The following is a 24,007-nucleotide window of genomic DNA, read 5'->3' as shown; positions in this document are numbered from 1 at the left end:
CAAGTATTATTATTGCGCTGATTACATATAATAAGATTCTAATGCGAAGTCCGAGGATCGCAGTTTGTAACAAATAAGCGTGATAGTGAGTGGTGTGAAAGCGGGAGGGACCTCATCACCCGGCAACGCTCCTCCACATGGTTTCATCTGGGACATCACTCTGCCGGTTGAGAATCTTGAACGCATTTCTTCTGCCTTTCTCTTCGATCTCGTCCTCTCCTAAGACCTCTTCCTCCTCATCTTCTTCATCCGGTACACCCAGTGCGTCTCCGGGGTCCTGAGACCTTTGAACGTCACGTTCTGCATATGTCCTATCTCGAGCGACAGATGAAAAGCTCTTGCTACGCATCCTGGCACCGCTCCTACGTTCGCTCCTCTCGCCTACTACCGAATCGGTGGCAATAGGTTGTTTAAGTGGAGGGACAAGAACGCTTTGTCCTTCGATGAGGCTCGACTTGAGTTGTAGCGTCATACTAGACTGTGAATATGGGTGAGGAACCAAGCTAATGGATAAAGGAAGCGAAGCTGCAATTGTAGTTGTTTGATGATTCCATCTTGGTGCGGGGATAACAGGAACTGCAACCGCTCCATCATGACAAACCATACATGGCACGTGTTGGAAACACTCACGTTCATCGATCAAGCTATCCGTATCCTTGCTTACCGGACTCGAGCTTGCGGATGTTGCGATCTGGGCCTCCTTGGCCTTTAATCTCTCCAGGATGATCTGCTTCATGTCCACCCCATTGTTGAGCAAGGATGAATCTCTCCATGAAGTCGGAGCAAATGAGGTCAATTTGGCCAGATTCCGATCCTCTGGCATTGACCCAATGAAACCAGCACGCTCTCTGAAAGATGCAGCGAGAGGTCTTTCCGGTTTCTCCCGCCGCTCTTGTGCCAGGCGTTGAGCGTATGCTTTGGCCTCATGCATGGTATCGTCGGCGTGCGGACCATCACCCGCCTTCGCCTGCGCATCCTCATCATATGCACCGCGATCCGCTGGCTCGAAAGCGTCTTCAATCTCAATGTCGAACACCCCGACTAGCGAGGACACGTCAATTCCAAGGGCTAAGGCACAATAATTATGTATTACTTACTCTCAATGTTGTCCGAGCGCGAACGAGACGTCATTGCGACCGGGTCGTCTTCCTTGGTGGCCTCAAACTTCACCCTTTTTTTTTCGCCAGCCTTCGGAGACTTTGTATCGCCCCTAGAGACTGCGGGGGAGTGACTACGGGGTGATTCCCCTTTCGAAAGGGGTGGTCGTCGGTGATTATCACGGAAAAGGAAAGGAGGTGGGGTCTCTTCATCCAGACGTGAATTTATTGCCTCATCTGGCAGCACAGCACTATTGGTTGTCGAGATCCCTAGGAGAGAAAGGAGAGCGGTGTCTGATCCAGACACATTGTCGAACATCCTGATTTGATGGGATGCGGCGACTGCACGGGATTCGTTTGACGCATCTTGGGGAAGGAGTCGTTTGCGACGACTATCCGTTGGGCGTACAGCACTGGACGAACCGGCACTACCGACGGCCTCGACGCCGGGCGGAGGAACTGTTGATGTGGACTGGATTGAATCTCTATGGGTGGTTGATGGTTGAGGAAGAGAAGATGACATTGAGGCTAGATGTGAAAAGAGATTGTCTGAGAGTAATGACGATGCCACGCCTTTGGATAAACCAGTGGCGGAAGTTGCGTGCAGAACCCGGGGGTCAATATGTACGGAGGGCTCGGTGAATTCGTTGATTTTAGGTATCAGGCCAGGAGCTCGGTGCATTCCTGATCTGTCTGGCCCCCGGTGGTTCGAAAGATTGGTATGTTCCAACCATCCGGAACGCCAGTAAGACCAAATGAGGTCAACCTCTCTCCGGAGTTTAGCGTCAAGTTCTTTGAACTCATCAAATTTCTTCTTGGCAAAGTCATTGATTTCGCCCTGCACCTTTCTCCTCGCTTCGTCGGACACAGCTTGAGCGCAAGTGCTAAGGTGGACAAAAGTTGAGTCGGAGGGAGTATACGGAGGGGGGAGGAACATTGGGGATGGCTCGGGAAATTGGAGGACTAAGGGTGGCACAAGGGTGGGCGCAGTCGATTGGATCGAATTGGGTAGAGGATTAGGCAAAACAAGTCTGAAGTATGGAGACCATTCCGCTGATGCCTTAAGATCCTCTGCTTCGCTTGCATTCTGATGGTGGTCGTTCAGGCGGCGAGAAATCTCCAAGCGTACTCAGTGACTTACTACCAAGGCTTTCGATTTCGAAATCTCGATCCAACCATTCTGAGTCCGTAATGGGTTGTTCCGGTCAGATAGTAGGTCTAAAACAGGGCCATCTTTCATTTCTTCTGCACTTTCTGCAAGAGAAGTCACTCGATACATTGGTAACTTGCAGATGAGGCATGTTAGAAGTGTAACTCGGGTGGGCTGCGACGGCCCTGGGGCGGGGCGATAGTGGCGGGTACGGATGGTAAGGTGTGGGTGGATCTGGGCAGCAGGGAATTTTATAACTGGGTCAAACCGCACGGGGGCACAGGGGGATGTTCTCCTTACTATTTTGACGCCATTGTCATCAACATTGACCCACCGATATGTTGGGTCAGTTACCACAGGTCTTTCGAAGGGTTTTGAGCCCTTTGCCTCAGTGATGTGAACGTTTAGACAGCGGCAAAACCATTCACTGGCCATGTAAGATTGAATGGTCCACGGCGCGCGAGTACCAACAGTTCTCCAATGCCGGATGATCCCGGTCTGAAAGTTGACTCAATAATGTGTTCGCTGTCGCCCTATACGACTGCGTAGTTCTGCAGAATCCCATTCATATCCTAATGCTCGATTCAGCTGCTTGCCTTGCGTTAAAATTTCAGGCTTCGAGTCCCTCAGATCAGCCCTGAATCAACATGACACTCGCAGTCTTGTTCACATTGATTCGAGAGTTCATCAGAGCGCAAAGACAGAGATGAGGACATGTTCGGGTGCCTCTAACTTTCGTCGGGGAACCCCAACCCCCAACCAACCCAACACCAGAGCCAGGGAGCGGCATTGTTTTTCAGTGCCCATAGGTTTGAATTTCCACTCCCGCAGTGGAGTTCGCAGCAATGGTGTCGGTTCAAGTCGCTGGAGGTTCTAGGGCCATGTGCTCTGTGACGATTCCCGTTATTCTCCTGGGACTCTACATTGCCAACAGGGGACTAGGTGCCATTGCTCGCCAGCAGGATCCCAGACGTTCTTCTGCCCTATTTCAACTACAAAGCTGCACACATCAGGACACTGAAGTGCTTTTCTACGAGTGCTTTCTTTCTACTCGTCGAGCCTCCTACTAATTTTCGACGGTGTCACCAGTCTTACCATGTAAGCGGACGCTAACAACAGCTTACTAACTCTTGTAACAAGTTCGGGATTTCCATTGCAAGTCAAACAAGCATTCATGATATGGTGGAATGACGCATCTAGAGCCCTTTGAGTCCTTTGACCGCTTCCTGCGCGCGAGGCCATGATCCTGTACGAAGATATTGATAGGCTGTGGCGTTCACGGCTTAGGTCATGGTTCGGATGCATAGAACGATCGAACCCTAACGAATCTAAGCTCTTAGGCTTGACGGGGCCTTCAAAGCGCAGGTTTCGGTTGGAGCACAGCATCCAACTGTGTACTGGGGTTCTGCAATTTCGGATCCTTTATGGTATCATGAGCCTACCTAGTGGTAGTGCCGTAGCCCATCGAAGCGGAATGACTCATTCGATCAAAGCTGCCCGGGGTCTCTGGCTTGCTCCTCCAGCTTTGTTCATACTCTCAGTCTATAGATGCGGAATGCCGTACCGCTGTACTCCATCTAACCTCTCGACGACGCCTTGCAGGTTTTATTGGAGCTGCCAGTCATCCTGGTCGATTAGTTTGTTTCAAGGGACTACGGCTGGCCTCGATTATGGAGTGATGTTCCTCAGTATGTGCTTTCCCGGCGCACAAAGGCTAGTCACCATGCACCATACGGTGAACTAATGTCTCTTGAAATCCCAACCGGATCGAGTCAGTCTCATCACCGATCTGCTGCCGTCTCATTTTTATGATAATATCCTTAGTGATTATGGATCAATTATCGGAACAAGCCCGATACGGAAATCACTGGACGTCCCGGACTGGCGCAATTGTTTATTATTTTCAAGTTGCATGATTTCCCGTCGTCTATTGTCTCTGACCTGGGGGCTGCATTTCCGAATCCTGGAAAGCACTGGTGTCGCAACTTCAAGTACGCCTTAACCTGTCTGCTGATTACCATCCCCAAACCGATGCGTGCTTATTAACAAGACGATCGGGTTGGTATTGCCGAGTTCCAATGCAATAGTTCTAAGCCTGGTGCTACTAGGGTGTCTCCATTCTACGCGAACTACAGATACCATAAATGCGTCATTTCCCCTGATCCGAACCGTCTAATTCCCGCAGCTTCAGATTTAGTAGAGCATTTGGCGTTTATTCAGGAAGAGTTGCATTCGGAACAAGAAAGTGAAAAAAGACGGCACAATAAATGTCGCGCCCCTGCGCTAGTTCCCCTGCCGAATGATTTGGCCATGGTCTTACGTCGCAATATACAGACCACGAGGCTTTCTAACAACTCGATAATCGTAAAATCGGCCCATTTAAGGTGGTTGCACCGGTGGTGGAAGAATGTTCATCATTTCGAATCACTACCACCGTTGTCCCCTACACCTAGTGTTCGGCGTAAACTTGTTGGAACGCTATGTAGCCCCGAACAGCTCCGATGATCGGGCCACTGACCCAGAAGTTAGTCTGGAGGGAGATGATCTACTGAACGTCAGTGGACGTTTGTAATGTTGGTCGACGACTCGAACACTTCAGTGGAACAGAGCAAATCATGTCTGCTAGCCCAAATGGTTCGTTCGAAAATTAATCGGTCTGAATCCATCAGGCTCGCATCTCCATTGCACATAAACCACCATCGGTGACGCGAACCGTATCATGCAATTGTGTGTTTACCGGATGTTGCGTTGCTTAGTTATTCAGGCCAACAGGACCAGACGCTCGTCGTCGGTCAGGGTATGATGCAGCCAGGATGTATATTAGATGTAATCCAATCAAAGTCAGCAGGAGGTACAAGAGCCTCGTTTTCCCCTGCCTTGTTCCAATTCCATTGTCACACTTTCCTCTTCTTCTCTCCATTGGTTTGAGTATTTTGTTCTGTATTGTTGTACTTTCGCTTTCTGGAGAGCTTCTGTTCAACAGTCTCATGAGCAGCTTCAACTGGAGGGACGAAAGCCTCAATCCTCTTGGCTTTTCGTTCGGCGGTGGCTTCAGCTTGCTGGATCGATGAGATGAGCGGACCAGTAGCAAGGGACAGCGATGAAGTCAACAAACCTTGTCCCGTTTTTCGGCAAAACGGCGAGCCTTCTTTTCATGCTGCTTCAAGAAGTACTCTCCGGTTTCAAGTTCGATATCAATCTATGAAATCGGGAATTTAATATGAAGCAAAGTAAAATGCTGGCCGTCGGTGGAATGCGCACCTTTCGAGGCAACTGAGGCGGAGGGAAGGGTGTATATGCTTTCTTCTTGAGTTTATTGTTGGATGCCTCGGATGGAGGTGGGAAAGCAGCCGTCCCGTCCAATCTGGACGGTCCTGGGTACGCCAGTGCATTGGCTTGGACTTCTGCCTGGATCCTAGCTTTCCTGTCTGCCGCTGCTCGCTTTTTGGCACTCTTCTCTGCAGTCGTGAGGCGACGTTTGTTGTAAGTGGGAAGGAATCGATCCCACGATTCATTAGCTAATTTAGGATCTTGAGCTAGTTCACGTCGAATCATAAGCTCCTGGGACAGATGGCCATCTCAGCCCCTTCACATTCATCTTATCACAATACACGTACGTGCCTTGATTCGGTAGATTGGATGAATATTATTCATGCAATCAATGACGATGCGTCGTACTTCTCTCAACCCTGAGTATGGTCCCATTGCGCTCACGGTGTTCCCCTGAACGAAGACGTAGCATTTTGTAAGCAGTTCGATTGCCTTGGGATCAGCATGGGACGACTGGTGAGATCGGAAAAGATAAACCTAAGGGACGGGGGACATACTTTGAGTGTACTTCCATCCGGGCCCATGATCCTTTGCCGCCGCTTTACGAAACGTTCCCTGTTCCGTAAAATATTCCCTATCTTGATCACATCGCAAGCAACCCCATCGTTTAGTATTTTCACGGCTTGACCAAGGGAAATCCCACGGGCCATAAGTTTTATCATATCCCTCGCTTTCAGTATGATATAGGGGTCGTATGTTTTCCGCGTCGTACGAACCGACATCGAGCCATTGATAAGATCAAGTTCGGCTTTGATGCCCTAAACATCGGGTTGTGTATCGTTAGTTAGGTTATAATGAAGGGTCACCGACAACTCACATGCGGCTTAAGGGCCCTCGTTACGCCTTCCCAGATGTCTTGCAGGTACTTCTCCCGGTTTCTTGGAAACAAAGTTGCAAATGATGACTCCTCTGCAAATGTGCCACCTTTGTTGTCCTCTGGTTTGAAAGGCTGTACTTCCCACTTTTCGGGCAATCAGTGCCTAAAATGATTTGAAAGCCATCTCACACACTCTTGAACAGGGAATTGCTGTGAATGAAATGCTACTTGCATGAAGATTTGTGGCACTCACAATTTCTCGCCCTCTAATTCCGATACTACGACGGCCACGGATTAGTTCACAGAAACCCTCCAAACAAGGTAAAACCCACACTCATCTCCATCCTCACGGCGAACGGACCCCTTGGAGCTTTCTCCTGCGTTCTCCTTTGTAGACATCAGAGGGATGAAATGTTCGGTCACGTGTTCGAGGATACGGATTTGGCCGAAGTTCTTGACTGTTGTAACCCTTCCATTGTGGCATCATCATTCCTAGACTACAGTGAGAACGGAAGATGCAAGAATTTGACGGTTTCCTTCCTGAGGAGGAAGATGGTCGACCTGAGCCATCATTGTCCGCCACAGAGGACGGAAGGCCTGCCATGGAACCCGCGCCAGCGCGCAGCAGGAAAGTTTATAAGCTCGCAGACTCCGCTGTTGCTATTCTTGGCGGTCGCTTAGCGAAGGTAAAGAGAAAACAGCCTTCTTTGGTCATGAGCCGGGTTCACACCTAGAATCCCAAAATTCAGCGAAAAGCGGAAGCGCTTGCTGCCGCTCAGGAAGAGACTATGAACTATGGTAGGCTCAGTGGGGTTTCGGCGAAGATACCCGTTCGCACTCAACGGACGGCTGTGTACATGGCAGGAAGACGGTGATGTGGAACGACGATCCAATGCTATCCTTATTCGCGGCCCGCCAATAAAGCATCTCAGTACAGACAAAATATTCGCCTATACGGGGCACTACGCCACTGCTGCAGAACAAATAGAATGGAGTGGGTGTTTCCCTAATTATATTTACTACTGATTGACTCCGAAGTCACTGCATGCAGTCGATGATGAGAGCTGTGTTCTCGTCTATTCTTCCTCGTCAACCGCGATGGCTGCGTTTTCTGCTCTGAAAAAGTCCCGCGAATCGTCCTCTGCAGAATCAGGCATGGAAGGAGAGGAGGAGATGACAATGTGTCAACCTGTCCGTAAGTATCTTGCTGCTCCATCGTTCATGGTGGAACTCAGGTGTGTTGCGGACATAAGCGGCGTTGCTCTGGCCAATAGAAGAACGGCTTTCCAAGTCACTGGGTAAATCTCAAGGCCTTACAGGACATATCGTGATGCGTTGGGCGCTCAAAACTGACGTCAAACAAAGAGGGTCTCGAAATAAAAGCGAATTCTACAAGAAACATGGAGACCCTAATGACACGACCCCATTGGAGCGGTCTAAAAAGCGAAGACGATGGGATGATGATGACTCACTTGCAAGCAGACTTGACGCTGAACCCAACGAACACGCAGCCCGAGCTCATGACCGCGCGGCGCTTGACGCGGAACTTGACGCGTTTGTTTCAAGGGGAGAAATCAATGCTGGGATAACCGCGTCTCCAAAGGAAGCAGGAAGTATCGGTTCCCTGATGGATCGGCTAGGTCCCTTGATAGATAGCAGGGAAGTTGCTCCATTACCTCGTCGGAAAGGTAGAGACGGTGGCTATGGGCGTGGTCCGAGCCGTGAGCAAAGACCCACAACAGACAAGGAGACGCTGGATGCTGAGCTTGATGCTTTTCTCAAAGACAGGGAGGGGTGAATTGGCTTACACTTCTTCTCCATGGTTTATTCAAAAACTGTAGGAATAAAATGTAACATTAATTCCAAGAGGATGACTTGGCGCTTCACAAGCACGGACATTCAATACATAGGACGTGTTTCCGTTTCCGGTAACCTCATCCGTCGACCCGGACATGATCTACAAGCGCGATGCAACACGCTCCAACGTGTCTTCAGGTCTAGATATATCTTTTGACGACGGACAAAACCAGTCCATGCCCTTAGGCAGCCCCTTTATGCTTCAAGACGCGTCCTTTGCCTCGTATTCCTCACCCGTCATTCATCGCTTGCCCCGCACCTCCCCTAGTAGTAACAGTCCAAATAATGCATCCAATAGACCCCCTTCTCTTCTCAAGCGTCTGCGAAGATCTGTGTCATCTGTGCTCTTCTCGTCCGACGTTTCTCTACCAGATACACCACCCTCGCCTTTCGTGTCTCCCGAAGCATTACTTCAGCGCACTGTTCTTCCTCCTGAATTAGATCATTCCTCTGGTTTGGACGGTGTCTATTGGACTCTCTCCGACACTCACGCTGAAGTGCAATATAAATATGTCAACCTAGCACTCCTTCAGAACATTTCTCCTTTGACGCCTCCTGACTCTCCTGAAGTTTGGAAACGGAGCTTGGCATGGAAGGAGTCTTCTCACAGCCCTTTACATCAATCCCTACCAGTCATGGTCCCGCTACCTGATCCTTGCGATATCGCAGCCCTAGGGGAATACAATAGAATGGCTGATGACTACCCGAGGGAACCGGTTCTCATATCTCAGCCCTCTCCAGACACTACGCTTTCTAGATATAGCTCCGAAGCATCGTCGGTGCCGCCTTGGAAGTACGCTGATATACAGGAAGAGGCTGGACAAGATATGGGGGAAGAAGATGATGCTACTGTTCGAAATTACAATTCACCTCTTGTTGAGCTTACTAGGATGGACGAAGACCCCAAAGGAAAGGCGCCGGAGTGCCTCTCTCCTCAGTCAGAGGTAGGTAGGAAGCGGCTCTTGATTGAACGTCGGGTCAACTGGCTTTTAATGAATGTAAACCTAGGATGGCGACGTAGTCATAGCACCAGAGGAAATATACTATCGCGAGTATCAAGAATGGGAAAGCATCACCGCTACTCTTGAAGAATCCAGAATTGAATATCGAAATGTCTCAATGCAGAATGAGCCAAGCGAAGGCGAATTTTCAATGGTAACAAACATCTCCCATTCCCGCACGTTCAGATGATACGCCTCACACAAATCGCAGAGCTTCACTGCCTTCCTACAAATCCACGAGGGGTATTACGACCGGGTGTACGATGAGTATTATTTCCATCGTTGGATGGCATGGCATCAAGAAATGAGTCGAAGACGGCGAAGGGCACTGGACCGACAGCGTTTCGCTTCTCTGGCTTACGATCGTTCACGCTCCGTACGTTATACCAGACCAAAGATGAGAAAGCGACCAAGATCCGAGGTCGGAGAAGGTTCTGTGTCTGGTGTTGAGGTGAGTTTGCAGCTAGGATTTTGCATCCCCTTCCAATCTTTTGCCGCATCATCATCTACCCTGTTGTAGATAAACGTTCGGACGAAAATACTGACTCTTTTCCCTTCTTTGTGAATGCATACATCCTAAGGCGAGAATAGGAGAGATCGAAGAAGAGTGTCGGTTGGCAAGATCCGCATCCGCATTCTTCTGACACCAATTCGCTTTACACAAGGAAAGAGTATCACACAAGTCTGGAGGCATTTATCTTGAAACAAATCGTGCCTTTTTAGCACTTCTTTTCACTTTCACTGGCGGATCGCTCATTCTGTGGCATTTTATTGGCTGTCTGCTGTCTGCATCTTTGTGCCAGAGGAAATCGATGAACTAGACAAGTGAGAGTATATTGACGAGTCAAAGGGCTAAAATGATGATGATAGTGGTGGTTGGTTGGATTCCAATGAACTCCCATTTTTGTCCCAAAGAAGCAACGAGTTACCGCATCGAGGTTAACCCTTTCGCATTCACTTGGCTTCGAATATACCAAAAACGAATTACTATCCATCCTACTCTTTCTTAGAAGTAATGTACTGAAAATTAAGCCATTGCAATGTCTATCTTTACTGTATACGTATGTCGAAATCACAAAAGTCGTTAGTAGCGTATCTTTCGTGGGCTTAGCATGTGGATGTGGACAGGACAGGGTACAGTCGGGGACATTCTTTGTCGTAAGCTTAATGTATATATTTTTAATCTGCACGAGTGATATGAGGAACCGAATGGTAGGGATAATGACAATATACTCATTTAGCTATTGGAATGGGGGACACCACTGCACCGCTCCAGTGCACTGTTGTCGATATCGAGCTCACGACTTCGACAATGTATGGATTGAGGAACCGTCGCTTGACAAAGGGGTTCAGAGTAACAGCAACGATGAAGAAGGCATGGTCTATCTTTACCGCATGGACGGTTGAATTTGATGCAGCTGAATTGGGAAAATATAGGGCGGTGGTTATACATACGCTGTCTCGGCGTGCAGTCTTCAATCTCTTTATCAGGGTCTCGGAATCTTGATCAGCAAGCCAGTACATGTTTGCCATATCATTGTTCGGTTTCTCCTTAGGGTCGACAAAAAAGTGGTCTGAAAGTGGCTTGGTGCGTGGTACCTTTAACACGATGCGATGCAGAGGCCCGGCGCAAATCAACTTTCGACTCCAGGATAACTGGATCGTAATGTACAATGCAAAGTTGGTGAACATACTTCGGTTCCAAATCGCCTTATCGAATACATTTCTGGGTTGGACCTTGGCTCTCAGGCCTGAGATGAATAAGTAGCTTTCGAAACCAATTGTCAGCATATGTTCAGTAGCATAGGTCAGCACTGTGACCGCTCACTATGACTTTCCACCTGGCTCAACGGGGATAGAACCAGCATGCAGGAAAGCTGACAGGTTCAATATCGGGCGCGTCTGGCCCTGACGTTGCATCTGGTACTGGGGCATCAGAGAGACTCGATAGGTTGGCTCCGTGGATGAGGTTCTTGAGAAAAAATCGAACCTAGTCGCATCAAGGCGGAGAAAAGTGACACAATCCGCGTGCTGAGCCAATACGTTAGCAACTTCAAAGAAAACAAGTGGCGGAGAACAAGCATTAGAAAAAAATGGACCTGGGCCAAAAGGGCATGTTGAAGAAGATACAGCAGCACATAAGGTTTGAATGATCGAGATAATCAACTGGGTCCTTAGGGCGGGAAATGGCAGAAACCATGAGATGCTGAATGACGGTTGGTAAAAAAAATAGTTAGCTAGATTTTTGGTGTATAAACATCGGTTAGGTTCCTTCCAACGTGTATGCCGAAGCCTTCTGCGTCGAGGACTAGGCGGGGGATTTCCGCCCTCAGCAGCACGTCGTCGGGTCCAGTCCCGGACACCATCAGTATCTGCAGCGTGCTGATCGCTCCTGCGCACAGAATGACCTCCTTGGCAACAATTTGAGTCTCATTTGTGTGTGGGGGCACTCCAGCTGGTGCAGCCTCAACCGTTATGCATTTGGAATCAGGGTCGTCAGATGCATCAGGAGATGAGAGAAAATATAAGGATGGGACGTGCAACGACAGCAGGCAAAAGATAAGCAGGGACATCCCGCTGCATTGACAGATCCCTCAACGGGGATTCACTAAGAGAAGCCAATGCATGTATCGATAATAACCTGCTGCCTGGCTCTGGAAGCTTACTAATCAGTCAAGTCGTGTTCCATTCGCAGTATCTCCGGCGAATACATACGTTGAAAACTGGGCCAACATCCCGTCAGCTAGGCTACAACCTTAGCAATCTAGTCGTTATTCAACGCTGTTGCATGTAAGATCGTCCTACATCCAGCTCAGTGTCACAATAAGCTGCATAGTGGACGGCAACATGCATCATTCAGTGGCCACAGTGGTTCTCTGCACCAGATACTCATTGAATCCTGATGATCATTATCGCGGGACCCCACCGCAATAGCGCCAGTAAACTTCTACGTGCCATCATTGGATGATAGCGGGCTGGGATCGCAGACACGACCTCAAGATTTGTTTGAAAAGACCCGCAGTTGGAATTAAATTGGTAATTCCATACCGGTGGTGGCAATCATACCCACCTGAGATGAAGGATCAGACGGCACATACAGCGCGAGTCGGGTGAAACGAAAATCGCGTTGGGGGTGCCAAGGAATAGAGAAGTGCGAAGGATGGGAGGTGCCCGTATTCCAGTCTTCTTGTTCGTGGCACCTCGAACGGCACGATTAAGGTGCGGAGAGGAACAAGAGCAGCACGGAAACCCATGGGGCAGGGATGGGTCTGTGTTCCGGCGTGGCGGGGGGCGGTACTTGAGGAAATGCTTTTTGCCCAAGCCCCCGAATACCACGAATCAGATGAAACGAGAGGCACAGGTGCAATCAGGGGGGAAGGTGAGAACGAGGGAAAACAGGAACAAGGCTGGGTGGATCCCAACTCACGGCAAAGCACGATTGATGAGAACGTAATAAGCGGTAGGGTAAGGTCCAGATGGTGTTTTCGGGTCCGATCATCATTCCCAGTGCGTGGCATTCGTATGGGGCGCCCAACGGTACGTGGGACCAAAATGTGAACCCGGGCACTTTCTCCCATTTTATTGTCACCGTAGGTTGTCTAGCTATGGCGCGGGACGGGTTAGAGAGAGTATATTAGTATATCGATATTTGTTCCAAGACGACATTCAGCTCTCCGCGGGTTTCTAAATTGCTTTATCCACTGCGGGAACACATACAGAGTGACTGTAGCGAGTGTTTGTAGCTATTATTGCACCAGGTTGTCTAAATTCGGGCTCGGGATAAATTTCGGTGGGGATGATGATATCTTTCCCAAGACGACGTCCGACTTGCAACACAGTTTCCATCTCAACTTTCCACTTGGCCATCGCCGTCCTCGAGGTGTGCTGTAGCTCGATAAGCTTCATATTTTGACTGGATGGAGAGTTCAGGAAGCGCATGAACTCGTGCGGCCCAAAATAACTCCGCCAAATCAGGGTGCGCAATATGCGAAGTGTTTCAGGCGGTTTGGAGAATGAAGAGAGTGGAATTGGACTGAAGAGCGAGAGCTCTTCTAAATGTGGAGAGCTTTGGAAAAGTGCACAAGGGAGTTCGGAAAAATCATGCCACTCCCATGTTTTGGTGATATGGAACTGGTCTGAGCCGACCGGACGACACGTAAGAATCAACGTCCTGAGATTGGAAAACGCCTTGGTCGTTTGTATCATCCATAAGAAATCCTTGGGCGTTAACCAGTGTGGCCGCTGCACTTCTAGCACACGTAAGCGGGAAGTAACATTCTCATCTTCTCCGAGACATTCTGTACTTTTCAGAAGCTCGAGCATATGGGGCAATTCAGGGCCTGACGTTTTCTTAAGACGGATTTCGCAAAGTCGTGGAAGAGAAGGGAGGCGCGAGATGGGAGTAAAAGGCCGGCGGAATGTGGACATAGGAGTGATTGGATCCCATTCATAAATAATCAAGGTTTCTAATGTCCGAGAAAGGTGCTGGAGAGCGCAGCGCAGCCCGTGTGAATAACACCCAATCGTCCACGTAAAATGTTTTATGGAGGCTGGAGCGACGACAGTCTCAAAGCCATCATCGAACTGGGCGAGTTCGGCAAAGGCATCATTGTACCAGCCAAAACTCTCCAAGCCCATCAGGTGCGAACATGATGCGATAATTTCGTTTATCAGTATAGCCCTCTGATTGAACCGAGTCAGCTGATCGGGATACTCGTCAATGAGAGATGGTCGGTCCTTCAGATGACGGGTTCGGGAGTCGAGAATGATGGTTCGAACGAGGTTCCCATGGGACTTGAGTGATTCGCGGAGAGAATATACGGATGCTTCAGTGCAGATGAATATTGCGATTTCACGATAGAGGCCACGCATCACAGGGTCGACCCAATTACAGGAGACGAGAGCGAGAGATGCCAAAGCGGCACGTTTCTGGATGTAACTCGTCACAAATTTGGGAGAAGGTGAGTAGCCATCCTCCCCAGGATACAAGTGACACGGGATGAGGTAGTGAACAATTTCGTGTATAATATCCGAAGGGAGTGTATTCCAGGATTTGGATGCACGCAGTGGACCCTTCGCGTGGGTGCGATGTTCCAATCCTCGTCGCAGCTCCTTGATCATGACGAGTCAAACCCCTAACGCCGACACCGTGAACCAGATCAGCCCGAGTAGGACCTCAGCTTCTATGACTGCGTAAATATGATGCAGAAAGGCTCTGCCATAAGGGGAAGGGGAAGTGCCGACGTGACCAGAATGCTGTTGTGTTCCGCTATTATAACTGTTAGGCAGGTAACTGTTCCATCTTCAAAGGACATGGTTTGCTGCCAGTTTGACGCAACGGCCATTGTTTAGATCGTGAGGACGCGGGCCGTTGCATTGATCCAAATTCTCATTCCTCCAACCTGAGGGTTTCTGTGTATTCCTCGAATACTCCACTCAGTCTGACCATTGGTTTTTCATGGAAGGAGAGGACCGCCCATAATGCCAGCAATAGTACCAGTTTCTGAAAGCTGCCATCTGCTACTCCGTGGAAGATTTTCATATGATATGATCTGATGATCGAACATGGGCTCAGGCTTTAAATGAGGTGCATACGGGCACTTCATGATCGAAACCCAAATTTCTTGCTGCCATCTTCTCTGTCTTTCATGGCGTCCCAAGCACAACCCTCATCACCTCTTAGGAGACCAACTCAAATATTTCAGACTCGACTACCCGCTGTGGACCAAGGTCGCCTTGCAGGCGTCCTGGAGAGACAAAGGAAACAGCATTCTAGGTATTTCGGCATCGGGAGGCCTGCTAACGAAACAATACTTTATGGCCCTGTCAATGCCATTGTGAATGCTGTATTCCCGGAAAATAGTTTATACAGGCCTATGCAACAGTATACACTAGAAGATGGGAAGCGGGATCAACGCGAACTGCTGCGACCTGACATTACCGTAGTAACTGATGCAGGACTTTTCGATCAAGACTCGGATTCCCTCACCTGTTTGGTGATAGAGGTGAAGAATAAGCCACTTTCGGCTAAAGATAGGAAGGAGGATACAAAGAAAGCGGTAGATCAACTCTATCGGTACATGATCGATGCCTATCAGAAGAGAAATTGCCCAAGTATCCTATACGGCATTGCCATCGTAGGCTTTCGAATGTACCTGTACCAGATGATGGACATTGGTGCACCGATGGTTCATGTCGACTTGGGATTTGCCCCAAATTTCCTAGACGACAGTGCAACCGAGCTTTGGATGGAAATTCGCAAATTGAAGTGCATCGGAAGTCACTTACGTGGCCGCGCGCAACTCGCTCTCTCAACAGCAGTGTGGGTGTGGCCCAACAAGATGCTGACATGGAGAGACCCCAAGATACGATGGGTGGTCTCTTTGAAGACGTCGTGGCACTGAGATTCCCTCCAATGCCCGAACCCAAAGACCCCAATGTATTCGGTGCTGCATCTTACCTACCAGGTCTTAGCCCTGCAAACACCGATTCTACTGGGCCCCGTGAAATTGAGAGCCCAATACAACTTCGTTCAGCTGATCGGGTTGGGGAAACTCTCTCATACATCCCGTTCTTCGATTCCCCTGCCTCAAGCAACTTGAGCAGCGATCATCGAGTTGGCAGGACACCACATCTCCCTGGCAGTGCCCAACAGATGTCCACCCCCCAGCCAGGTCAAACATGGCCTTTTCACGGGATTCAATCCAAGCCTGCCACTCACTCAGGTGGAATGCCACTCACTCCGGGAGCACCCTCAGACCCACCGTTGCAACCTGTCGAAACACCATTCTCTCCGAATCTTCTCATGCTTCCATTGGAATCCCCTGAATCACCACTCCATCGCTTCTCAACACAAAGGAAGCAGCTGCAAATAACTAATATTAGCACAATCAGCACCCTCGTGAGAGAACAGGATCAGTCCTCTGGTACTGCAAGTCAAGGTGAACCTGAAGAGGGTCAAGCTCCTCGAGGTGGCACTAGTTGGAACCCAAGCTATGCTGCTAATGCACCTAGAACACCTGAACCGATCAGCCGATGCAGCATAACGAACTGGTACACCATTTCGGCTTCACAGGCACCTTCAACCAACAGTCAACCACGAAACTTTCCGGCTCCCAACATTGCCTTGCACAGCTCGCAACACCTTCACACGTCCGAGCGAAATGTCGACGATAATAACCCCGATACGCCCACCCCCTCAAGTAGGATTGATCAGGGCAGGCGAAATGATGCCCAACCAAATCACCCCAATCTCGGCGGAAGATAGGTCGCGTCGTAAGTAGCAAGGGGGGTTTTACCATCACACGATTGCTGAACACGATTGCTTGTAGGTCCAACAAGCGCATGAGCTCATTGATCGGGGCCAAAGGTACTGATCTCTTGCTACGTCCACGGGCATTGTGTTCTTTCTTGTATTGTTGTTTGGAGGACCCAGGCAGGGACCGTGTTTAGTTGGGCTTCCTGCATGTTGCATACAGAAAGTGAATGATAGATACGTGTACTGTGTTCTACAGGATAACTGGGCACCGGATTCCTATGCCACTGAATTATGACCCCCATACGCAGCTTATTGGAGTCCGGCGATTCTTTCCAAGATAAAATCCGGTAGTCGCTCCGCCATTGCGATGATTGTTGTTGTAGGGTGGGTCGCAATGTGGTTCAGGAAGACCGAAGCCTCGCAAATGTGCAAGTTCTGGACACGCAAAGAAGGGTTGACGACGCATTTTGAAGGTGACTCAGCCATCCGAGCCGTACTAGTCTATTTCCACTCTCCATCAGCTCCCACATTTCGATGCAGAATGGACGCACCGGATGATACACTGTCTCGGCATGCCTCTTTATCAGGGTCCCAGGATCTTGGCCAGCAAGCCAGAACATGTTCGTCAGGTCATTGGTTTCTCCTTGGGGTCAACAAAAACAAAGTGATCCAAAAGTGGCTTGGCGCATGCTACCTTGAACACGATGCGGAGGCCTGGCACAAGAGCCTGAAAATTAACTTTCGACTTCCGATAACTAGATCGTAATGAGATACCATGCAACATACTTCGGTTCGCAAATCGCCTTATCGAATACATTCCCGGATTGGACCTTGACTCTCAGGCCTGAGATGAATAAGTAGCTTTCAAAATCAATTGTCAGTATATGTTCATTAGCACGGAATGAACTCGGTTACCCAAAATACGTCGTTTCATCATGTTTCCAGGCTTTTTCATGGAGATTAAAATTTCTTTCAGACTTTGCCTGTCCGCAACTGTATGTTCATTAGCATAGGTCAGTGCTGTGATCGCTCACTATACTACATAAATGACTTTCCACCTGGCTTAACGAGGATAGAATCAGCATGGAAATATGTTGCAGGAAAGCTGACAAGTTCAATATCGGGCGCGTCTGGCCCTGACGTTTTATCTCGTACTGGGGCATCAGAGAGACTCGATAGGTTGGACCCCCACGGCTCACTAGATGAGGTTAATTGAGAGGTCTTAAGAAAATAAAATTCGGCGAGCCCAGTCGCATCAAGGCGGAGAAAAGTGACACAATTCACGCGCTGAGCCGATACGCTAACAACTTCGAAGGATACAAGTGGCAGAGAACAAACATTCGTGCAAAATGGATCTAGGCTGAAAGGGCGTGTTGGAGAAGACACAGCAGCAACTGAGTCCTTAGAGCGGAAAATATGAATGCTGGATGACGGGTGGTAAAAAAACACCATAGAATATTTACAATTAGCCAGAGTTTTGGTCTCACATCGCTCTCCGATCTTGGACACCATCAATATCTGCAGCGTGTTGATCGCCCCTGCGCACAGAATGACTTCCCTCTTGACAAACAATTTGAGTCTCATTTGCGTGTGATGCAACCTCAGTCCATATGTCAGGGTCGTCATGTGCATCAGCAGATGAAAAAAGGAGCCCCAAGGTATAAGTCTTCAGAAGGACGGTTAGATTCGGACGTGCAACGAGAGCGGGACTTCCCGCTGCATTATACTAGTCAGAATAGATGTCTCCCATTGCGATCGATGAACGAAATCATGCGGGTAGTTCCGATAGATCCCTGGGGTATTGACGGGGATACACTACGAGAAGCTAGCCTCGGTGCCAGACTCTCACTCTCTGGTGAGCAGAACAATTTCATGTATGATATCTGAGTTTGAGGATCTGGATGCACGCACTGGACCCTTCGCGTGGGCGCGATGTTCCAATCTTCGTCGCAACTCCTCGCGCGATCATGACGAGTCAAACTCCTAACGCCGACACTTGGAACCGGATTAGCCCAAGTAGGACTCCAGCTTCTGTGACTACGTAAATATGATGCGGAAAGGTGTTGTTGGTCTCTCGTCAATCGCCGTACGAAGACTATTGTGTTCCGTTGTAACTTCGACCGCCCATACTATCTTCGGTTTTCTGCCAGTTTGACGCAACGGGCCTTGTTTAGATTGAGATCGAGGACAAGGCCGGCCATTGCATTGATTATCGGGTGTATAGCATGTCTTCTACTATATAGCCTGTTGGATGCTGCGCAATTGCATCTACGCCGCATGTGGGACATGTTGCAAAAGGGGCATCATGACTTGTATTCCAACGACCTCAGTTAGAACGTTCGCACTTTGGACACACGCGTGTTTATACTGTAACTAATGGCTCCACAGTACAGCGAACGTGTACATTTACACATACCCAATACATAATGTTCTTGGAAAGATGGAATGGAAACTGAAGGTTGGAAAGGAAGAAAAACGTGGGGAATTAAGTTGGAGGAGTTAGTTCGGGGCCGGGAAACAACGGAGCTTCACAAGGAATATTGCAGTGGCGGAAGTCACTCACTCGACTATTGGCTTGTGAATTCTAATGAGCCCATGAGTTGGTGCAGGGGGGAAATGGGGGGAAGGAGAAAAAACCTTTCGTACCGGCCGACAAGAGCGATGTAGACGCAGTATCAGACGCATATGTATATTCAATATGAGATGATTGTATGTGTAAAAAATAAAAAATAAAAAAATCAGTCAGGTTGAACATATATACTGAGCCTAGCAGAAAGCGCTCGTGGTGGCCTGAGACATCGCGATCGATCAACACCACGCCGTATAGCCTACCCCCCACTGGTCCCTTAGAAACAGACCAGCTTCGCCTCATCATATTCCCGTCGGCCCCAGTCAAATATTATCCACGATCCCAGGGAAAACGAAAGTGTCTCTAGCCAGCGTTGGCACACGTTGCATTCGGGCTAGGCCGCACCAACATCCCCATGTTACGAATAATATTATGTTCCACGAGGGAAGGGGAGGTGTGTGGGTGGAAAATTTTTTTAAAGGATAACTCGAAGCGGAGGCCTACCGCATATAAGATTATGATCGGTCTGTAGCATGATACTGATCACAGAAGCTCGCGTAGTATACTCAGCAACTAGTACTAGTAATGGTCGCAGTCGTGGCAGTATTAGAGAAGTCGAAATGTATATATTAATTCGTATAATTGCATCAACCTGACGAACGTTTGATGTCCACATCCAGGCGTAACTTGGATGCATACCACTTTCCCCAAATAGAACCGAGCGCCAAAGTGGAGGTTGTGCTTCGTGATTCGAATGCGTGAGATTACTGTAAATACAAGGATCCAACTTGTTTTCAAGGGATTATGTAAAGGAGTACCCAAACATTCGAATGTCGTATGTCGCTAGCGGGTAGATAGAAGAACGTTCATCGCGATTAAATAAGTCCCAAAGAAGACTTAGTTGATCAGCAAGATGAAACGGCTGCCCTGCCGCTAGCATACGTACTAGTAATCGAACGCACGCGTGTCGGCGTCGGGCAGTGGTAGCATAGTGATTGCGGTGAAGCTAGTCAGTAGCAGCGAGTGCATAGCCATTACCATATCCAACAAACGTTTGACAGGGACATATATGGTGATGGGCGTGCGTCGCACATAATGAATGGTGATGCCACTGGCTGTTGTACATGTAAGCGAACTCTTTCCATGAGAGCCTAGCTCGGCGTAGACCGAGTCAATATTGAACTGAGCGCAGTCTTCGACGCATGTATACTAATATAGCAGTAGCTCGTGTTTACCACCCCTCTTGTGTGTGGGTGTCATCAAGGGCACTTGGAGGATTCTTGATGCTGAGCCGTGATTCAAGAATACCTTGGGGGAGAGATGTAAGTAATGCTGATCACACACCCCCTGGGTTGTGACCTTGAGCGAAGTTTAATGCAGGGACTAGATATACCCAGTGTGGGGATTGTCGATCGGGAGCTAAAAATAACGAACAGGACGACTGAATGCTGTCGTTTCGTCTGAGTTATGTATCGCGCACGATCTAGAATCGATCGACAAAGCCTGAAAAGGTATCGGTTGATGGTATATATGGGGGAGCAAGTTGAAAATCCAGACGATGCGCATGCCTACAAACTGACAACACTAACACGATAGCCAGCCTGTTACGCAGCCATGTCGAGCTTGAGACTTGTCATAAGGCCCATTCGGGCACTAGCGCCACGCCGTATACGTCCGTAGTATTGGTTACGATGCTTTGCAACTCTGAAACCGATCAAATACCACCATACCCAGTCCGTTCTACTCCCATGCAAACAGAGGCATATCAATATGTCGTCACGCCGAAACGTGGAACGTCGTAAAGTCACCGGTAACGCCCGTGCAGTAAGCCCACGCGTTCCACGTAATGACCCTCACAATATTGATGACAAGGTTTTGGTGGTATCAAATTGGATCAGAGAGCACTTCACATCGTAAGACAATTGGCACGGTGGCGGATATGGGGATTGTTATGTATGAGGCTAGTCATGGCGCGGAGGACAATTAATGCGTGCAGATCGAAGACCAATATTACATGAAGAAGCTGACGAGACTGGAGGGGACGGTATTTGTGAAGAGATAGGCTTGACCTGAGCGGGAGCCAAACAATGTCTGAAGATGGATTCCAAAATCGCGCCTCCCGTCTTCCTCTTCGCATCTGGTGTCGAGATCAGAGTGGAGCGTGGAATCGTGGAGCGTTGGTAGGTGTGAACGCGGATCGTGGGAAACTTGTGGAGGGGGAGGTATTCGACCTTCGATCTCACCCCCCCCCCTCGTCATACCCAGACTGTTGCTGATGTGTCAAGTGCACGTGCAGGTACTGCCTTTCGAGTATCGGGTGGAAGGGCTCTGAGCGAGAAACAAGGTACAAGCAGTCGAGTACAGCAGCTATCAAGTAGATCGGATGCACCGGCAGGCGGCAGCGGCGGTACGATGATCGCGACGTCACTGAAGCCCAGAGTTGGCGAGTTAGGCATGCAGGACTCCAGCCATCTATGACAAACAAACAAAACAATATATAGCACTGATATGGATTATCGGTGGGGTTCGATCGTTGTAAATCGGCCAGATAGGTCTGCTGGCTGCCTACTAGTACGACTTGGAGTTGCTGGCAGCTTAAGCCTTGAACAACCAACCACAGCTGCTGATGGGTTGGTTAATCTGTATATTAACCAGCTAGATCGATGGCGTGTGATCAACAGTAGCAGCGCATATATAGTTGTCGGTTAACCCGGATCTTTCCGGCCCAGTTTTTTTGTTTTATGCTTTTCCCCACAACTTTCTTTCCTGTCACCACCTCAAGCCCGTTCCCGTTGCGATTTTTCTTTCGTACTTTTCCTTCTTTTTTGTTTTTGTTTTTTGTTTCTTCAACACTTTCTTTCCACATCTGTATTATGTATCTTGGATAGTGCACAATTATATGTGCACAACCCTGCCTCAACGTACGCGCTCCAATTTCGTTCTAAGAGACCGGGGGGACCGGTATCAGTAGCTATTGATGAGAACCCCCAATATGCGTAAGTAGGCTGAGTACCCTTAAAAGCGGCAGAAGATCACGATGCAAGTTTGCATTTGCATTCCCAAAGTCGATCCTATCTTCCCGAGAGTGGGATCTAAGTGCCCCGGCCGGTAATTATTATTCCTCTATACTTACACCAGAGTATAGTATATAAACCCCCAAGGACACAGCTGGCCCTTTCGATCTCTGTCTCTCCATCGAGTCTTTTTGCATGGTAATTTCCCGTACTGCATGCTGCAACAAGCTGCTGCTGCTTGCTTGCACTTGCCTGATTCTGGTAAGTGGCGAATCGTTTTATGCTTTGGGAGGGGGTTGGCACGGGGTCGCATGGAAAATACCGATATCAGAGTTAATTGTGTGTGCGCTTGTGTAGCTGTACGGTAGCAGTAGTACTAGTCTGATGATCTGTGCGCATGATCAATTCGACGCTGATTATGATGTATGTATGTATGTATTTTTTTTTTTGAAATGGTTTGAAAGCTGGGGGGATTTACTTGTGCCGTGTGCCGCAAAGGGAGCCTAGTGGCCACGCGCTCACAGTATATATTATATATAGTGGGACGAGGAAGCGAAAGCGATCCCCCCCACCGATGGGAAGGGTGAGATGTATGTATATGGTATGCGACAGAATTGGATATTATTGCTGTTGGTCATGCGTGTGCATGCGACCCTGGCGCTGCGGACCGGGTTACAACATAATTGGTGCACGGGCAGGCTCAGCTGCCAGTGGCACAAGTCCCCTTGTGACTTCGTCTTAATATCATTTTATTTTATTTTTGGAGTCCATGCACCACCATCTAGACCCATTCGGGAGAACCCTATTATGAAGTTCTTCTAGTCCATACTCCACTCTCTTCTTTATGATTGCCATAAAATGATCTAGAGGTTGTAAATGAAAATCACTTCCTTCTTTGGGTGACTGCTGTCAGTTACCCCCACACGGGGAGGGGGGAGTTAGGCACGCGCGCACGGGGATTCTGGTGATTCTCCCCTCCTTTGAATGCAAAAACAACACCAATACATCATCGATATCGCTTACATAAATTGGGTACTGCTATTGGCTAGCCTAATGAATGCCAAGGCATAGTGTGATATGATGAGAAGCTAGTAAGGTATGTATATAGACAAACGGGTGGCGCTACTATAGGTCAAGCAAAAGTGGATGGTCGACGTTGCATGGATCCTACTTCGACGTGATACATATACGCGGCGCATGTGCGTGCAGGGCGAGAATGTGGTTGGTAGCAGTTATACCTCATGACATAGTAGTAGCTTCTTACTAGTATGCTTGTACGTACGAGATATTACAGTAAGCTGCTAGGACGCAAGCTGACTCAGCGTGATCGCTGAGAATGTTCCAAGAATGAGTGTTGATCATATAATGTCAGATTGGAACCGACGGTGCGGTAGATGAGAAGAGAAGATCGATTCGAAGAGTCTAAGGGGGGACTTTGTATCTAGTAGCCCAGAACTCTGGTGCCTACATCCCTGAATGGAGGTATATGCACATATAAGCGTTCATCTCGTGTGTGCGTACGCGGCAATCAGCGATAAGGTATTCTGCAAGTGGCTAGGCGCCTTGTTTGTGCAAATGCACAAATCACCACACCCGGAATCGAAACTGAACAGCCCGAATCGATAAAAGTTACATAGCGACATTAGCGACGCGGCTAGGCGCTCAAACAATCTGATAAATAAACGGTTTTCAGGGACAGCAGAAAAGGGGGGGCGGCTGGCGGGCCGCTGAATAAATAGTGTGTGTGTGTGTGCGCTTGAGCCGACGAATCGATGACGTTACTTTAATGTGGAAACAGTACATGGAAACAGAAAAAGGGGGAATGCAAGGGAGGTGTCCGAAAGTAGAGCCTGGTTGCTCGGTTGGCGCAGTTAGTCATATGTCGATTGAAACGGGGTGTTGTGAGGAGTCAAG

General features: G+C 48.8%; 14 protein-coding genes across 14 annotated transcripts; 6 read left to right on the top strand and 8 right to left on the bottom strand.

Annotated features, from left to right (window-relative positions):
• Positions 1–71: 71 nt before the first annotated feature.
• On the bottom strand, positions 72–701 carry EI90DRAFT_3039835 (uncharacterized protein). The gene has a single exon (XM_039058972.1). The coding sequence runs from the start codon at positions 602–604 to the stop codon at positions 116–118; it is 489 nt and encodes a 162-aa protein (XP_038920836.1). The 5' UTR covers positions 605–701; the 3' UTR covers positions 72–115.
• EI90DRAFT_2432871 (uncharacterized protein) lies at positions 665–2,749 on the bottom strand. Its single transcript, XM_039053022.1, has 3 exons — positions 2,582–2,749; positions 2,239–2,432; positions 665–2,184 (listed from the first exon to the last, which is right to left on the bottom strand). The coding sequence occupies exons 2-3, from the start codon at positions 2,374–2,376 to the stop codon at positions 1,090–1,092; spliced, it is 1,233 nt and encodes a 410-aa protein (XP_038920835.1). The 5' UTR covers positions 2,377–2,432; positions 2,582–2,749; the 3' UTR covers positions 665–1,089.
• A 653-nt stretch (positions 2,750–3,402) lies between these two features.
• On the top strand, positions 3,403–4,301 carry EI90DRAFT_2433530 (uncharacterized protein). The gene is made up of 2 exons (XM_039053023.1): positions 3,403–4,018; positions 4,072–4,301. The coding sequence occupies exon 1, from the start codon at positions 3,488–3,490 to the stop codon at positions 3,989–3,991; it is 504 nt and encodes a 167-aa protein (XP_038920834.1). The 5' UTR covers positions 3,403–3,487; the 3' UTR covers positions 3,992–4,018; positions 4,072–4,301.
• On the top strand, positions 3,871–4,906 carry EI90DRAFT_2435079 (uncharacterized protein). The gene is made up of 3 exons (XM_039053027.1): positions 3,871–4,018; positions 4,072–4,238; positions 4,298–4,906. Exons 2-3 carry the CDS (start codon positions 4,160–4,162, stop codon positions 4,750–4,752), a joined length of 534 nt encoding a protein of 177 aa, XP_038920833.1. The 5' UTR covers positions 3,871–4,018; positions 4,072–4,159; the 3' UTR covers positions 4,753–4,906.
• Positions 4,907–5,141: 235 nt separating this feature from the next.
• EI90DRAFT_3144211 (uncharacterized protein) lies at positions 5,142–6,793 on the bottom strand (the record flags this gene model as incomplete). Its single annotated transcript, XM_039065116.1, has 7 exons — positions 5,142–5,306; positions 5,363–5,446; positions 5,509–5,808; positions 5,869–6,009; positions 6,075–6,335; positions 6,395–6,538; positions 6,704–6,793. 7 exons carry the CDS (start codon positions 6,791–6,793, stop codon positions 5,142–5,144), a joined length of 1,185 nt encoding a protein of 394 aa, XP_038920832.1.
• A 197-nt stretch (positions 6,794–6,990) lies between these two features.
• EI90DRAFT_3286521 (uncharacterized protein) lies at positions 6,991–8,322 on the top strand. Its single transcript, XM_039067014.1, has 4 exons — positions 6,991–7,080; positions 7,144–7,388; positions 7,446–7,589; positions 7,648–8,322. Exons 2-4 carry the CDS (start codon positions 7,190–7,192, stop codon positions 8,190–8,192), a joined length of 888 nt encoding a protein of 295 aa, XP_038920831.1. The 5' UTR covers positions 6,991–7,080; positions 7,144–7,189; the 3' UTR covers positions 8,193–8,322.
• Positions 8,323–9,110: 788 nt separating this feature from the next.
• EI90DRAFT_3039827 (uncharacterized protein) lies at positions 9,111–10,281 on the top strand. The gene is made up of 4 exons (XM_039058971.1): positions 9,111–9,195; positions 9,260–9,406; positions 9,464–9,703; positions 9,834–10,281. Exons 1-4 carry the CDS (start codon positions 9,142–9,144, stop codon positions 9,894–9,896), a joined length of 504 nt encoding a protein of 167 aa, XP_038920830.1. The 5' UTR covers positions 9,111–9,141; the 3' UTR covers positions 9,897–10,281.
• A 73-nt stretch (positions 10,282–10,354) lies between these two features.
• Positions 10,355–11,132, bottom strand: EI90DRAFT_3039823 (uncharacterized protein). Its single transcript, XM_039058970.1, has one exon. It carries the CDS (start codon positions 11,041–11,043, stop codon positions 10,486–10,488), a length of 558 nt encoding a protein of 185 aa, XP_038920829.1. The 5' UTR covers positions 11,044–11,132; the 3' UTR covers positions 10,355–10,485.
• A 206-nt stretch (positions 11,133–11,338) lies between these two features.
• EI90DRAFT_2433601 (uncharacterized protein) lies at positions 11,339–12,153 on the bottom strand. Its single transcript, XM_039053024.1, has 2 exons — positions 11,968–12,153; positions 11,339–11,913 (listed from the first exon to the last, which is right to left on the bottom strand). The coding sequence occupies exon 2, from the start codon at positions 11,823–11,825 to the stop codon at positions 11,490–11,492; it is 336 nt and encodes a 111-aa protein (XP_038920828.1). The 5' UTR covers positions 11,826–11,913; positions 11,968–12,153; the 3' UTR covers positions 11,339–11,489.
• A 372-nt stretch (positions 12,154–12,525) lies between these two features.
• EI90DRAFT_3039818 (uncharacterized protein) lies at positions 12,526–14,205 on the bottom strand. The gene is given in 5 exon segments (XM_039058969.1): positions 12,526–12,617; positions 12,746–12,747; positions 12,759–12,762; positions 12,810–12,903; positions 12,937–14,205. 1 exon segment carries the CDS (start codon positions 14,122–14,124, stop codon positions 12,937–12,939), a length of 1,188 nt encoding a protein of 395 aa, XP_038920827.1. The 5' UTR covers positions 14,125–14,205; the 3' UTR covers positions 12,526–12,617; positions 12,746–12,747; positions 12,759–12,762; positions 12,810–12,903.
• A 695-nt stretch (positions 14,206–14,900) lies between these two features.
• On the top strand, positions 14,901–16,704 carry EI90DRAFT_3039808 (uncharacterized protein; the record flags this gene model as incomplete). The annotated part of the gene is made up of 3 exons (XM_039058968.1): positions 14,901–15,483; positions 15,522–16,454; positions 16,520–16,704. The coding sequence occupies 3 exons, from the start codon at positions 14,901–14,903 to the stop codon at positions 16,702–16,704; spliced, it is 1,701 nt and encodes a 566-aa protein (XP_038920826.1).
• Positions 16,705–16,726: 22 nt separating this feature from the next.
• Positions 16,727–17,378, top strand: EI90DRAFT_2434991 (uncharacterized protein). Its single transcript, XM_039053026.1, has one exon. It carries the CDS (start codon positions 16,878–16,880, stop codon positions 17,274–17,276), a length of 399 nt encoding a protein of 132 aa, XP_038920825.1. The 5' UTR covers positions 16,727–16,877; the 3' UTR covers positions 17,277–17,378.
• EI90DRAFT_2434014 (uncharacterized protein) lies at positions 17,313–18,578 on the bottom strand. Its single transcript, XM_039053025.1, has 4 exons — positions 18,422–18,578; positions 17,569–18,362; positions 17,426–17,503; positions 17,313–17,371 (listed from the first exon to the last, which is right to left on the bottom strand). The coding sequence occupies exons 2-4, from the start codon at positions 18,140–18,142 to the stop codon at positions 17,349–17,351; spliced, it is 675 nt and encodes a 224-aa protein (XP_038920824.1). The 5' UTR covers positions 18,143–18,362; positions 18,422–18,578; the 3' UTR covers positions 17,313–17,348.
• Positions 18,579–21,545: 2,967 nt separating this feature from the next.
• EI90DRAFT_2432721 (uncharacterized protein) lies at positions 21,546–22,561 on the bottom strand. Its single transcript, XM_039053021.1, has 3 exons — positions 22,213–22,561; positions 22,093–22,150; positions 21,546–22,020 (listed from the first exon to the last, which is right to left on the bottom strand). The coding sequence occupies exons 1-3, from the start codon at positions 22,404–22,406 to the stop codon at positions 21,754–21,756; spliced, it is 519 nt and encodes a 172-aa protein (XP_038920823.1). The 5' UTR covers positions 22,407–22,561; the 3' UTR covers positions 21,546–21,753.
• Between the last annotated feature and the right edge of the window lie 1,446 nt (positions 22,562–24,007).

This window comes from Cantharellus anzutake (genome assembly GCF_015039405.1).
Source record: "Cantharellus anzutake strain C23 chromosome Unknown EI90scaffold_7, whole genome shotgun sequence".
NCBI lineage: Eukaryota > Fungi > Basidiomycota > Agaricomycetes > Cantharellales > Hydnaceae > Cantharellus > Cantharellus anzutake.
The sequence above is the reverse complement of the archived record's forward strand: the minus strand, read 5'-3'. Positions and strand labels throughout refer to the sequence as shown.